The sequence below is a fragment of the Propithecus coquereli genome, unplaced genomic scaffold, assembly GCF_000956105.1.
Source record: "Propithecus coquereli isolate 6110/MARCELLA unplaced genomic scaffold, Pcoq_1.0 Scaffold126, whole genome shotgun sequence".
Taxonomy (NCBI): Eukaryota; Metazoa; Chordata; class Mammalia; order Primates; family Indriidae; genus Propithecus; species Propithecus coquereli.
Window position 1 is genome coordinate 4,663,378 of NW_012136747.1, and position 14,910 is coordinate 4,678,287.

Sequence of the window (14,910 nt, forward strand, 5' to 3'; positions counted from 1 at the left end):
AGCTCCTGGCCTCAAGTGATCTTCCCACCTCGGCCTCCCAAAGCTCTGGGATTACAGGCGTGAGCCACCGTGCTGGCCTGTTTTTCCTAAGTCTCCTTTCAGGGTTTGCATTATGTGTGTCTGTAAATGTTCTCAGAGCTGAGCCTGTGGTGTCCCAGGGCCACATTTCCTTTTCTTGTGTAACTTTTTGGTTTTGTTCCAGTTATTACTTGTCTCGCTTTTTAGTTTGTTCAGTTTTTTATGTACCTATCATTAATTTATTCCCAAATCCTCCAATTGAATTAAAAAAAAACCCCACCAATCCTGTTCTCGGTAAAGTGGACTAGTCCAGGAACCCCGAGCTCTGCTTTTCTCCGGCGACGTTTCTCCTGGAGCCTTGTCCTCTTTAGTAGGCGGGACCGCGGCTTTGCAGGCCTGCAGGCCGCCGCTCAGCTGTAGCTGCGGCTCTTTCATTCATCCTCAGCCTGGACAGTCTGCTGCTCCTCCTGTGCCGAGTCACCTGTTCCCGGGGTGCTCATGGCTTGCGCTCCCTTTTGTTGGAGCACATCTCCCAGGAGATTCCTGAGAAAGAGGATGCAAGGGAGGTCTGTTTTTGGAATCTGAAAATATCTTTATTATATTGTTCTATTTGGTTGGTGTTTGATGGGAATATAATTCTCAATTGGAATTCATTATCCCCTTGTATTTCGAAGACATGTTTTTATTGTCTTTTAGTTTCTGGTGTTATTTCTGGAAAGTCTGCTAGATAGATCCTTAATGTCTCCTTCCTTCCTCCCTCCCTCCCTTCCTTTCTTTTTTCCTTCCTTCCTTCTTTTCCTTTCTTTTCTTTCTTTTTTTTTTTTTGCCTTTTTTTCTTGTCTTTATCCCCATTTTCCTGAAATCTCACGGGAGCGGGCTGGTCATTGTGCCGGGCAGCCTGGTGGACCCTTTCAGCGTGGAAACTTCAGTGCTGAGGTTCTGGGACGTTTTCCTGCCTGTTTCTTTGATCATTTCTTCCCCACTACTCCCTCCCTTCTCCCTTCCTGCAGTTCTTGCCCATAGGATGTTGCACTTCTGCATTGAGCCCCGAATTTTCTTTGCAATTTTTTGGCTCTTTTTTAGTTCTGCTTTCCAGGGTTTTTTGTTTGTTTTTTGAAAAAAATCTCTACTTTTGAGCTTTTCCATTGAATGTCTTATTTCTTTTATCGTGTTTTAAAATGTCAGTAACTCTTCCTTGTTCTTTTTTTTTATAGCCCCTTGTTCTTGGTGTGGGAGAGAGAATCCCTCTCTGTCTCTGGGGATGTTAATTATAGTTTTCTTCTGTCCCCTGCCCTATGTCTACCTCCCGAGTCCCTTCCATCTGTCTGCTTGCTTTGGTCTTCGACCTTGGGGTGAGAAGCGCTCCTCAAATGTCTGATGTCCTTGCTACTTTTTATATTTAAGAACAGGACTTACCATTGCTGGGCCTCCCACCTGGGCGACAGAACACGGGTGTTTCCTCTGCCATTTTTCTGCAGCGGGGGGGCAGGTCCCGAATGAAGGCTTTTTGATTCTGGGCCTATTTCTCCAGAAAATAATTTTCTCGTCTTCTGCCTGGAGGGAAGCACAGAACAGGCTGAGTTATGGGTGCAGAGTGGCAGAAGGGACCTGAGGGAACCTCTCACCCTTCGTATTCAGACTCGGTCTTTGTGTTTTCTGCGCGTCTCCTCATTACTGCCCTCGGCTGGGCCGGGTTCGAGAACAGAGCCGCCTCAGCCTCCCTGGAAGGTAACAACTTAACCGGTTTTCCATCTGCACCCTCACCCACAGCCCTCACCTGGTGGCACGTCCAGCGCTCAGGTTTCCTGGGGTACTCCTTGGCCCCCACAACTCAGTGACCAGGCTGCATTGTCCGGAGCTTGTGTTGGCATCTCGTGTCTGTTGCCTCTGTTGCCAGTCTCCTTGTCCTGGAAGGTTAGCACCCGACCCCAGCTGTTCTCATTTCAATGGCATTTTGGGGGCAAGGGAGGGGAGATAGTGGAGATAGGTGTTTGTTCACCACAGGAATCCCTGAATTGGAGGTAGAGTTCCCATTCTTCAAGGAGAGGGCTGAGTCTCAGAGAAGCAGAGTGACATGCTCAGGGTCCCACTGCTTGGCGTCAGCATCTGGTGAGGGCTGTGCTGCCGGAGGGAGTACGGGGCAGACAGACGGAGGCTGATGGAAACCAGCCCCCCACGTGCACTTAGTGTTTGATTGGGGTTGGGGGTGGCTCCTAAAGACAACTCTGACAGCCCTGGGGAGCTCGTGATCAGAGAGGCACAGGGAACCCCGGGTTCAGAGGTGGGAGACACGACTTCCACGGTTGCTTTATGCGGTCGCTGTTGTGTTAAGAGTGTTGTGTGGCACTTCGCAGTTTCACTGCGTGTTTTTCATCACTGTTAGCTCATTCTCGCCTCCCAGCTACCTGCAGAGTATATATTATCATCCCCATTTTACAAATGTGGGGAAAAAAATTGAGTAGGCTACGAAACTTGCCCAAGATGACCCAGATAGTCGTGGCCGGAGGCCAGACTCACACCTGGGTCTCTGAATCTGGGTCTTGCCCTGTGCCAGGCCTGGTGAAGGAGGCTTCTCCCCTGGAATGTGTGGCCTGCTGTTTGGGAAGGGAATTTTACGTGCTTGGAAGAAACAATTAGAGAGTGATGCTTCATTCACCCCGTTTCCGATTTTGGACAAACAGCTTCCTGGCATCTGGCCTAAGGTGGAACATCTTCCCCGGTAGAGTCCAGCCAGGGTGAACACAGCCGAGGGCCACAGACGCAGGGCCACCAAAGAGCCAAGGCCGCGTTTTTTGCCAGAAGGACTCCCTGGCTGGCTGTGGCACTTGCTGGCCACGGCTCTGGCAGTCAGAGCCAGGGATTACGAGAGCTCGGTCCACCCGACTAAGGAAAGACAGAAGGAGCCGGCAGAGGACACGTGGGAGGCAGCATTCAGGTGGCAAGAAGCAGCAGCAGCAGCAGCAGCAAAGGACGGAGCCTGGAGCGGGAGCGGGATGGGGGGCTGCGGGGAGTGGCTCAGGGCCTGGGGTCATTCGCACAGGCAGGTTCCCGTCCAGGGTGATCACCAGTCACCGAAAGGGGGCGAACGAATGTTTCGAGGCCCCTATTGACTAAGCGGAGATTTCTGTCCAAAGTGGTCAAAATTAAAGTTTGCGACGCTTATCCACCAGTTATTTGAACTATGGAATGCCCTAAGTCTTCCCAGACAACCAGAGCGTTTCTGCGTAGCAGGGTGGCGCCCCTAGGCCAGCTTCAGTGCTGAAGGCGTGTGCAGGAGGTGAGCTTAGAATGGCCCGGTGAGCCCCAGGTCATCAAGGTCCCACACACGGTGCATGGGGCGCTATAGTGCCCAGCAAGTGTTTACTGAAGGAACGGAGGGGTGGGTCTGCCTCCTCACCCTGGGAGCTGCTGGCAGTAGCGGTCCTTTCACGAAGGCCTGGGGACCCTCCGGGCTGTGCGTTGCTGGGTCAAGGCTGGGAGGCTGGGTGGAGAGCAGTCTCTTGGACTGCAGCTTCCTGTCCAGACAGCTCCTGGTTAGAGAACTGTCAGCAAGGAAAGAAAGCCTCACGTCTCGGGGTTGAAAGAGCCCCTTTAGAATGTCTGCTGGGCAGCTGCCCAGCCTCGGATTGCTTCTGCCAGCAAGGAGCTCGCCCCTTCCATCCTTGGAGTCTCTGTCCATTAGAAATGGTTTCTTACATTAGGCTGAAGTCCTGGGATCTGCCCCTGCGACCATGTGGGTCCTGTCTGACCCTGGGGACAAGGGGCCTATCACATCTATGAAGAGGAGGACCCCTAATGTCTTCTCTTCACCAGGCCCCAAGCCTCCAGCACAGTCTTCATTTCATCTTCAACCTGGGCCTTCTCTCCTGATCGCATGCATTTGTCTCTAGTTTAAAATCTGGAGCAGAAAGTTCCAGATACCTGGTTGCCCAGGGCAGGAGAAACAGAGGCCATCCTGTGCCCCTCACACTGGTTGCTGCCCTCTGGACTGACAGGCCTGGCCTGCAGTCCCTTGGTCACTTGTGTGTCCCCAGAGCCTAGCACAGAGCCTGGCACACCAGTTGTGGTGGATATTAGGGAGGCATAGAACCATTTTGTGTCTCTGGGGCCTCTTCCAGGGGCCACGGCTGGAAGCGTGGCGGGAAGGTGGTTGCCCGTTGCATCTGCAACTGAGCCTCCCGCCTCCCTCCTGCTTGGCCTCCGCTTCTCTGCTCTTACTTCCAGGGCACCGGGTCTTTGTGTTTGTTTCCGGATTGTGTGTTGAGTTTTCCATTTTAAACACCTTTGCTGGGCTGTTGGGGTTTTACGTGGCTCTGTAATTTCCTAGGAGGGGATCGATGTGTCCAGATGGTCACTGGGTCCTGGTTTGGGCTGATTGCGTCACATCCAAGGACGTCTTGTCTCACCTTCCTTCTTGGAGAATTAGTGAGCCCATTATCGACTCAGTAATGATTCTTTAGAGGAAGCCATCCGCAAACGGGTACTTGACAGACTGGCTGGCCCCAGAGCACCTTTAAGGTCAAGAATCTTGAACTGAGAGAGACAGTTGAAATTTGATGATTCTGACTCATTGAATGCAGAGCCGGGTCTGGGTAGACCTCGACCGCGTCATTCAGGAGTGTGCCCACATGTGTTGTGACACAGGAAAGGACGGGCACTCAGGCACTAAGCCGGTCCCAGGAGCAGATTGCAGGGTGGGCTGGCTTGGGCAGCTGATTCCAGACAGAGGGACTGATGGACCTCAGGCTGCTGTGGCTTCTCTTGAGGGTTTCGTCTTTGGTGACTGGAAGACTGATTGCCTTGGGGAAGGTGCCAGCCTCTGAGAGGAGGTCCCCCAGCTCCCCTAGCTCCTCCAGATCCTCCAGCTCCTCCACCTTCTCCAGCTCCTCTAGCAGTGAGACCGAGAGTAGGTGGCACCCACCTGCCCAGCCTAGCAGAGCTAGGTGAGGGTGATGGTGCGTGTCTGTTCACTCATTACTTCAGTGTCGACTAAGTGTATATGGCGCCAGGTCCGCTGGGAGTCACTGGGGGTGGGATTCCTACCCGCGAGGAGTCTATGTCCAGAGGAAACAGTAGGCCACGCACTGTGGGCTGTTCCCTGAGCTCAGCCCCATCTGAGGCTCTACACATTCAGCCCCCTCCCGACTGCACCCCCGCAGGAAGGAGTTATCCCCAGCTTGTAGATGGGGAAACTGAGGCATGGAGCACTTAAGAAACTTGCCTGAGGCCACACAGCTCCTGAGTGTTGGAACCACCGTCCACACCCAGGCAGCCTGGCTCCGGGTCCGTGGCTCTTTGCCCTGTGTTACACTGCCTCTGTTCCGGGGGGAGGACCAGGCGCATCATAGGGACGGGTCATAGGGACGGGCAGCGTGTGTTGTGAGCGTGGCGACAGGACAGGGGAGGTGGCATCTCAGCTGGGTCTGCCTCTGGGACTTGGCAGGGGATCAGAACGAGACTGCTAGAGGCACGAGAGTCTGGCGCATCCTGGGAACTTAACCCTTTACTGTGGTTGAGTAAATAATCAGCCATGCTACCAAAAGGTACTAGTGTCAAGCAACTGTTAACTTTGTTTGTGGATACTGTAGGTCAGGAATTTGGACAGGGCACAGTGGGGATTATTTGTCCCTGCTCCATGGTGTCTGGGCCTCAGCAGCACTCGAGGGCCTGGCAGGGATCATCTGATGGCTCACGCATGTGTCTGGCCGGTGATGCTGGTTGTCAGCCGAGGGCCTCAGTTCCCTCCACGTGATCCTCTCCACGTGGTCTCCACAGGGGCTAGCTTGTGCTTCCTCCCAGCATGGCGGCGGGGTTCAAGGGAGAAAGAGGCCTTTTCTAACCCCAGAATTGATGTCATGAAATGCCACTTCTGCTGTAGTCACCCAGGTTCACCCAGATGCAAAAGGAGGAAATGAGACCCTGCCTCTCAACGGAGGGGTTTCAGCATCACAGGCTGTGGCCGTCTTTGGGAAATGCCATCTGTCACAATACAGCTCGACCCAGCTTAGAGTGGACACATCCATTCCTCTGGGTCTTGTGTGATTTTGGCAAAGGTCATTATCAGGCTGACATCAGATGGCTTGGTGCCCACCCTTTCCTCGGCTTCAAAGTTCTTGCCAGTGAGTTGTGATCTGGAGCTTAACAGACATTCCTGCTGTCACTAGACATCCTGAGCTGCCTCCAGTTCAGGCAGGCAGGGCACACGGCCCTCAACCCATCCAGGAGTGTCTGAGCCTGAGCAAGGCAGAGAGGTGGATAGTAACGGCTGGGACGGCCGGCACTCAGAGAGCTCCACTGAGCACGGGTCACCCTTCTGAATACTTTGCCTACTCCATTAAACCTCACAACCCCCTGGCAAGGTGGGTGCCCCTCTGATCCCCATTAAGAGAAGAGGAAACTGAGGCCCAGAGAGGCTCACACAGGTAGCTGGTGGCAGAGCCACACTGCAAACCCTCTGAAGGGACAGTCACAGCAAAGCATGGTCAAATGCTGTGGGTCAAGTGTGTATAGGGTGCTGCCTGGAGACAGGAGCCATGTAGAGATTAGAGCAACTGCGAGTGGCGTAAAGTACCCCAGTTACGTTCCTTTCCGAATTGCTGAAGGCCAATTTTGCCTAAAAACATACTGCAGGGCTGTCTGTGCTCCAATTTGAGGCAGTTACATGTTCGTGGTGTGCCCCATGTGTGCTACGTGTTGTGCCTGCACTCTGGGGAAGGAGGAGGCTCCGTTGCAGGGGGTCACCGTTGGCCAGTATGACACAGGGTGGGAGATTCCAGAAAGTGTCTACAGATCAGGTTCCTGTGGGTGAGAAGGCACTAACGTCCATGCCAGTCCCTGGAGACTTCTGCAAGTACACAATACCCAGCTGGGTTCAAAGGGTCCAGGGAGTGCAGGGGGAAGGGTGCTCCAAGCAGCGGGCCCGGGAGTGCTTCGCAGGAAAGTAGAGAACCTGCCTGAGGGCAGACGGGCATTTGGTGCTGCTGGGCAGGGACATGAACATGGGCGGGGACCAGGTCATCTGTTGAAAGACCAAGCGCCAAGCCAGGGGGGCAGCACCAGGGAGCCTTGCAGGGCTCTGTGCTGCAGGAGGTGGTGGGATCACATGGGACCTACCTGTCAGACCACCAAGGCTCCCGTGACTTTCTGTTCCCCTGACCCGTTCTGGCACTCCCTTGGCCTTGCGCCTTTGTTGGACATCTCTGCTGGTTCCCATGTCCTCGCCCTCATCCTGCTTCTCTCCATACCTGCTCTCTTTCCTCGATCCTGGCACACTCGTGTGCTTTAGCGTTGTGCAGGCAGCAGCCTTCGTTTTGCTGACCCGGCAGAAATCCTCTGATCAGGTGACTTGCTACTGCAAATTGCGGTATTTATAGCGTCGACGTTTGCAGCAGACTTTGACCGTGCTGTCGCTCACTGTTATGGATTTTGGGTCTTCGTGGTGATGTTGAGCGTGTCCCACCCCTGAGTGAGCTGGCCGAGCTTCCCGAGACTTTTGCGCCGTGTTCTGTGCACTCTCACATGTTTCGTTACAATTTGTAGTTCTGTGCATGAACCAACCTGTGCGGTTGTTGAACGGGTGAAGGTTCCGCTCTCTCATTCGTGCTTAGCATTTCTCCCAAGATCCCTCTGGAGAATGTTAAATTGTCGTCTTGTTGTAAGCTCTGTAACCTATAACACACAGACAAGGGTGTAAAACTAATAATTACAAAGCCAATACCGTTTCACCCCAGAATGCACACAGTGCCAGCCCCTTGAACCCCGCAAGCGCCCACCCTGATCTCAGCCTTGCCACACAGTCCTGCACTGTGGCCGTCCCCTCCTTGCCTTCCTTTACGACCTGACCAGCAGCGCGGATGCGCACCCCCGAGCAAGGCGATTTAGCTGTGCCTGGTTTTGAACTTACAAATGGAACGCTAACTGCCCATTCTGTCGATGGGCTCCTTTTGCACGTCCCTGTGTCCCTGAGGCTGCTCCCGTAGCTGCCTGCGGCTGTGGCTCCTTCACCTCCATCGCTGCTTAGAATCCCGCCGTCTGGGGGCCTGTTCTGCGGATTTCAGTGGTTTTCTCTGGGCCTTTTTCGCAGCCTTGGTCATCTACAACTTCCTGAGCCTGTGCTACGAGTACCTCGGGGGAGAGAGTTCCATCATGTCGGAGATCAGAGGGAAGCCCATCGAGTGAGTATGGCCAGTCCTGGCAACCCCCAAAGCACCCCTTCTCCTGGCCCTGGCGTTCTTTGAGCTGCCCTGGCGTCAGCTGGACACACAGACCACCTCTGCCTGTGACCGTGACCTACTGTGCTCTCCCGCACTTCCTGAGCAAGACTTGTTCATCTGGCCTCTTGGGAGGGCCCCTCTGGCTCGTTCTCTCTCTTCCTGCCTCAGCCTCGGTCCTTTCCTGTTTGTCTGTTTCTCCCTCCTGCGGTTTTTCCATTCAGTGCTCTCCAAGTTGGTTTGTCACCCAGGGCCAGAGCAGCCCTGCATCCCTCACGTGTAGACACTCTACCCTGCCCCTCCTGTGCTCGGCCTTGGGCTCCAGGGCCACCCCAGACCTCTGTCCCAGCTTGTCTGCACATGCAGGAGGGCAGCTGTCCCCAGCCCCACCTTTCCCATGCCCCGGCTCTTCGCTCACCAGCCCCTTCTCCTCGCTTGTCTCTTCCAGGTCCAGCTGTATGTACGGCACGTGCTGCCTCTGGGGAAAGACGTATTCCATTGGATTTCTGCGGTTCTGCAAACAGGTGTGTGCCCCGCAGCTGCCCAGGGCAGGAGGAGCAGGCTTGGCCCCAGAGTCTGGGTCTGTGCCCTGGAGCCCCAGCTGCGGGGAGAGGGGAGGAGCCCTTCACAGGCTGCCCTGACCCCACCTGTGGAGGTCCCCTTCCCTACAAGGCCCCCACGCCCCCAGCACCCGCCTTCCCAGACTATTAGGAAGGTGCATTAGCAGGGTGTGCTCAGAGGGGCAGTGACTGGCCTCCTGGGAGTGTCTGGGGCGGCTTTGGGCAGGAGCTGATCCCAAACTCTGGCTCATTTTGACCAAGTCTTGGTGTGTAAGAATTAGAGGAAATGCATGGAGATTCTAGAATCTCGGTTTGAAAACTTCTCATGAGCTGCGGCTAGAGGGCAGGAGGGTTTTGGCATCAGAGACACATGACAGAACAGGCCTGTGCTGTCTCTCTGGTCTCTTCCTCCATTTCCCATTTGGCAGTCCAGACACTCTGGTTTTCTGGGCTACCCTCCTTGTGGTCCACAGTAGCCTGGCCGGTGGCTGTGAGCTGGTGTTAAGCGCATGGGGCTGGGCGTCTGACCATCCAGTCTGATGGCCACCTTCTCTGTGTGACCTTGGGTGATGTCCTTAACCTGTGTGAGCTTTAGTCTCCTCTTCTGTAAGATGGGCGTAATGACACTTATCACAAGGCATGGTGGAGAGGAACACATGAGGGAATGGAGGTAGAGCGTGTGACACAGTGCCCGTACAAAGCCTGTGGCCTCCTGTTCAGAGGTGGAGGCCGAGGGGCCCCATGCAGTCTTGACCTCACGTTAGTCCCCTCTGGGGCTCCCCAGGCCTCCGGCAGTCTCTCTAGCATGGCCGGGAGTAGTTGGCACAAGAGGAAACCAAAGCCACAGCCAAGTCACTGTGGCCTGCAGAGGGCTGGCCCTTCTGCTTCTTCTGTGAGGGCCAGGCCCTCAGTGGGCACACCCACAGGCGTCTACCTGGGCGGGCCAGGCCTCCAGTTCTGTTTCCAGATCTTCCTTCCCTAGTGTGTTTCTAAATTCAGAATCTCACTACTGGAACTGCGGGGAAAGAGTTAAAACTGTCCTGGGCGCAGGGTGGGGCATTTAGAGCCATTGTTTACCAGGCCAGGTTCCGGGCCAGCTGTGACTCACTGCCTTGTTTAATGATTATATTGTCTGCGAAGTTTTGATCTCATGGTTGCTAGCTAGCATGGCCTCCTTATAAATGATTCCCCAGCCCCATGGACTGGATGTCCTGCTGTCGGTCCTGGAGGTGACGGGAGAGGTAGTAAGAGGAAAGAGAACAAAGGAAGCCTCTTCATCCCTTTACCACGGCAGGCACGGGGGTGGGCCTGAGACATCCTCGGGCCAGTTCCCAGTGTCTGAAGCTTCTGGAGAGCTTGTTAAAAGCAGAGATTCCCAGATCAGCCGCCCCCTCTGCCCCAGCCCGATTGAGGAGGTCTGGAATGGAGCTCGGGGACCTGGCACTTGATTAAAGCTCCCTAGGTGACCCTGATGTCCATCCCGGCTGGGAACTGCTGACTGGTCCAGGGTGTGGCTGGGCAATGGCTCTGGGGCCTACTGGTTTGGGCTCTGATGCCCCCTCTGCCACTTCAGCTTCTCCGTGCCTCAGTTTCCTCATCCATAACACGGGCATGATGATGGTACCCATGTCACGCAGCACCAAGTGAGCTGGCCTGGAACAGCCCCACCCATCGCCAGGCTCATAGCGAGAATCGCGCAAACTGCCGCTCTTCCCGTTTCCCTGGGGGGTGCCGATCCCACTTCCTCCAGGTGGGGTGATGGGGCCAGGGAAATTCTGTGGGGCTTTCTGAGAGCGGGACCACACCTCTGCCCGTCCACGCGCCTCTCCGTGTGGCAGTCCCATGGTGCGGGCTGCCCGGGCGCCCCTGCAAGGCCTCACCCAGATCCCCACTCAGTGCAGGGACGGGGTTCAGCAGGCCACGCGCTCCGCCCCAGGCGCCTTGCCCCACGTGCAGCCACGCTGGTGCAGCCTTGCCGATCGGCTTGTAACCGCCACCTCAGCTCCTCTGGAGGGGTTTGTGGCTTAGACTTATTTGTCTTCAAGAGAAGCGTAATTCTAGTGACTTTTATGGGCACCGTGGATACCTCTGGAGTTTTCTGGGGCCTCTGTAGGGAATTGGGAAAACCTGGCTAAGGAATTCATTCAGCGGTAAGCAAGCCGGCAGGAGCCTTCGCTAAACGCACAGAGGTGGGCTTCCTCCAAGAGGCACCGCTCTGTCTGGCTCTGCCGTCCCCACAGCAGGGACCCTGGGAGGCGGGGGCTGGCTGCGTCCATTTCAGAGGCCGAAGACTGTCTGGGCAGCTGCAGCTAGGAGCTGGCCAGGCTGCAGTTTAAACTCGGCTCCAGGGCTCTGGAGTCCGTGTGCTCTGGGTGCTCCCGGCTCCCCACTTGGTGTTCCTGTGCGTCATCTCCGTCCCCTGGGAGGCCCCAGCTCACCATAAGCCCTGGATCCAGGCCCAGAGGGTGGCGTGAGGAATCAGAGCAGGGGAGGATGAGAGGAGGCCCTCGCCCCCCTCCACTCCCCGGGTGGCCAGTCCCTTCAGCAGGGCCCAGCCCTGCCCACTTCTTGGAGGCTGCCCCTTGGCAGCGCTCAACCCCTCGCACCCATCCACTCTGCCTCCGGGCCTGGACGGAAGCCTGTGCGCCTCGGGTCTCCGGCACGTTCCCGACGCTCCCTTCTCTGCTGACCGTCTCCTGGCCTGTCGTGCCCTCCGTTGCTGGTCCTCCTTCCTCAACATCCTCGTGTCTTCCCACATAAGGACACTGCACTGTCATCTCCCACACATTCTGCTGCCCCTCCAGCCAGCGGTCCCCTTGGGAGCAGGACATGGGGCCGGCCCCTCCGTCCCTGTTCTCACAGGTCTCCCGTGCTCTCCTCGACTCCCGGACGTCTCTCTCCTGAACAGGCCACCCTGCAGTTCTGCGTGGTGAAGCCCCTCATGGCGGTCAGCACCGTGGTTCTCCAGGCCTTCGGCAAATACCGGGACGGGGACTTTGAGTAAGTATCTGGCCCTCCCTTGGGCTTGGGGGAAGAGTGCTGGCGCAGGGTGGTGTCCTGCCCAGGCTGGTGCCCTGGCTCAGGGCAGGAGCGGCCAGATGGGCCCCGCAACTGTGACCTTCTGTGGGCTGTGGTGCTTGTGCCTCCCTGTGCCTCTGAGCCTGACCCTGGCAGTGGCCACCCTTGCCCTTGACCTTGCTGCCGGCCCAGGAGTGAGCCCTTGGCGGCAGTCGTGTTCACGTGCAGGCTGCAGAGTGGTGCCTCGGGCGGATAGGCCACGACGGGGCAGCGACCCCTTCTGAGGCAGGGAGTGAGAAGGTCGGGGCCGGCCCCAAGCCCGGGGTATAAAGCCCCTGCTGTGTAAACTGTCCACACACACTTCATTTGGGGTCAGTGACAGTAACCGAATGCCTGGCTCTGTGCTTGCAAGTGCTTCCCACACACTTCCTGTGACCCTCACGGTAGCCCCGCCAGGGCAGGGGAGCAAACTGAGGTCGGGGGCATGACTTGATCACGTCGCCTACTTTGATGCCTGTCACTGGACTGTCGGGCTGTGCCTCCAGCATGGCCCTGGCTTCCACACCGGTGTCCCGCATCAGGAGTGTGGGCACTGGAGCTTAGACACACCCGCGAGTGAAGCAGAGGCGGCAGGGCTGGCTGTCCTGAGGTGCGCCCCCCCACCCCACCCCACGTCCCATCGCTTTGATCGCCTGCCCCTCCTTCAGTGGCTCGCTGAGCTCTGCTTGACGAGCGCAGCTAGGAACCATGGGGGCCACACACGGGAGGGCGGAGGTGGGCCCCATCCCTGCAAGGGTCTGTCCAACCAGAGGATGTTCCATCCCACAGCGTCACCAGCGGCTACCTCTATGTGACCATCATCTACAACATCTCCGTCAGCCTGGCCCTCTACGCCCTCTTCCTCTTCTACTTCGCCACCCGGGAGCTGCTCAGCCCCTACAGCCCCGTCCTCAAGTTCTTCATGGTCAAGTCCGTCATCTTCCTCTCCTTCTGGCAGGGTGAGCCTCTCCCAGTGCCGTGAGGCCACCTGTGCTCCTTGTCATCTGAGCCTTGAGCTCTCCCTCTGCTTGCTGTCCCTGGTGGCCATGAGCTCAGGTGTGGGGCTGTCCTGGGTGAGCCTGGCCTGGAGCTCCAGGGGCCTCAGTCCACTGGACACCTGCTGGGAGCAAAGTTGGCGCCCTTCAGGGCTTTTCACGGGAGCAGGGGGAGCTCTGAATGGGGGAACCCGGGAGACCCCACATAATCAGTGATATCTCAATTTTGGTAGCTGGCCAGGAGCTGGGAGAGTGGGGTTTCCAGAGGTTGAGGCTTGTGTTGCCATCCCTGCCCTACATGGGCCACTGTGACCCCACTCCCATCCTCACTGGGGCACACGGGCGTCTGGGCAGAGCTGTGTGGAGGAGGGGGCCTGGGAAGGGGTCCAGTCTGGGGCCAGACGCCTGTGCTCCCCGTCCAGGCATGCTGCTGGCCATCCTGGAGAAGTGTGGGGCCATCCCCAAGATCCACTCGGCCCGCGTGTCGGTGGGTGAGGGCACCGTGGCCGCCGGCTACCAGGACTTCATCATCTGTGTGGAGATGTTCTTCGCAGCCCTGGCCCTGCGGCACGCCTTCACCTACAAGGTCTATGCAGACAAGAGGCTGGACGCACAAGGTACGAGCCCGGGCCCTGGGAGACGCCCCCACCCAGGACTCTCCCACCTCTCAGCGTCCTACAAGTGTGGTTGGGTCAGGTCATGGGATCCCCAGTTTACACATAGGGAAGGGGCCGCAGAGGTCAAGGTCAGGGGGCAGGACCAGGAGGGACTCGCACCCTCGCGCCAGCACTACCGATTGGTCCCGTTGCTAAGCCCACCTGTCTCCTGCAGCAGGTCCAAATGTGGACACCCAGAGATGATATAGCCAGTGGGGACAGAGACTCTAATGAACAAATTCCTGAAGGCTTCTGACACCCAGCACTGTGCGTGGTTACCCAACTTGTCCTGTAATTTCCTCATCTCTAAAGTTCATTTTTTTTTAAACAAAAAACCCAATTACTTCTAAGAAACAGACTTAGATGGTAATAGCATTTAACAGCTTTCTTTTTACACCTGCTAATCCTCCTCCTTGCTAGAAGCGTGGTTAGCAGCCCCAGTTGTGTAGGAAAATGCCCTGGAGAGCTTTTCAAAGTGCCATGTCCAGCCCCGCCCTCAGAGGTTCCTCCCTGTCGGGGCTGGGCTGGGCAGACAGGCTGTGCCGGGAGAGCTCTGTGCTTTAAGAGCTCCCAGGGTGATTTGCTGTGGCCAGGGAGGTAGTGGGCCAGGAGGGCAGCAGCTGCCTGGCAGTGTGTGTGTGGCAGGGAGAAGGTTCTCGGAAGGTGAGGAAGAGGAGGCTGGGAATGTCTGAAACTGACTTGCCCAGGGAGGAGGCAGGAGGGGCTGGGGAGAGGACAGCCTCCTGGTCTAACACTTCCACTCAGGAGCCTGGCTGCTGCCAGCTGTCTTCCCAAGTGGCTGGCAGCGAGAAACCCACTTCCCCAGGCCGTGCCACCAGGCCCCCGCAGGCCCCATGTGAGTGGCGTGGCGTGTAGCAGGCCCACTTCATTCCTCCCTCTCCCCTGTACCTTCCGTGGTTGCGAAGAGGCCCCGAGATGCCCGTGCTGGCTTTGTTCTCCCAACACACTCTCTTGCTGGGACCCTGGTCACTTTTTCAGTCTTTGGTTGCACACCTACGCTGTGCCTGACCCTCTGCTGGCCAAGGCTTTCAAGCTGGTGTGCCCAGCTGGAAGCATCCAGCAAACACCCACCCAGTGTTGAGGGCAACCTCCCTTGGACCTGGTCTGGCAGAGCCTGTGCCCATGGCAATGTCACTTGTGGGCCTGGAGCCTGCGGCCACCGCAAGGAGCAGGCGGGGCCACACAGAGACCATTTCTGCACCGTGGGCTCTGCAGAGGTTGTCTGCTGTCGGCCTGGGCTATCTCCACACTGCCCTCAGACAGACACACCAACCCCAGCAAGAAACAGCGTGGCCAGAGTGCAGCCCGGCTGCTCACCTGCGCCTGCCTCTCTGCTGTCCTTGGACCTTTGGCTACCTTCTACTGAGGGGCCCGGCCCCCCTCAGCCCTCGGG

At 57.0% G+C, this 14,910-nt stretch overlaps 1 protein-coding gene across 1 annotated transcript in view; it reads left to right on the forward strand.

Moving 5' to 3' along the window:
* Positions 1-14,910, forward strand: part of TMEM184B (transmembrane protein 184B) — a 41,822-nt gene that overhangs the window by 25,037 nt on the left and 1,875 nt on the right. The window contains exons 4-8 of the mRNA XM_012638162.1: positions 8,102-8,192; positions 8,677-8,752; positions 11,697-11,788; positions 12,635-12,804; positions 13,263-13,457. Of these exons, the coding sequence (XP_012493616.1) occupies positions 8,102-8,192; positions 8,677-8,752; positions 11,697-11,788; positions 12,635-12,804; positions 13,263-13,457 (624 nt within the window). The remainder of the gene's footprint in view (positions 1-8,101; positions 8,193-8,676; positions 8,753-11,696; positions 11,789-12,634; positions 12,805-13,262; positions 13,458-14,910) is intronic.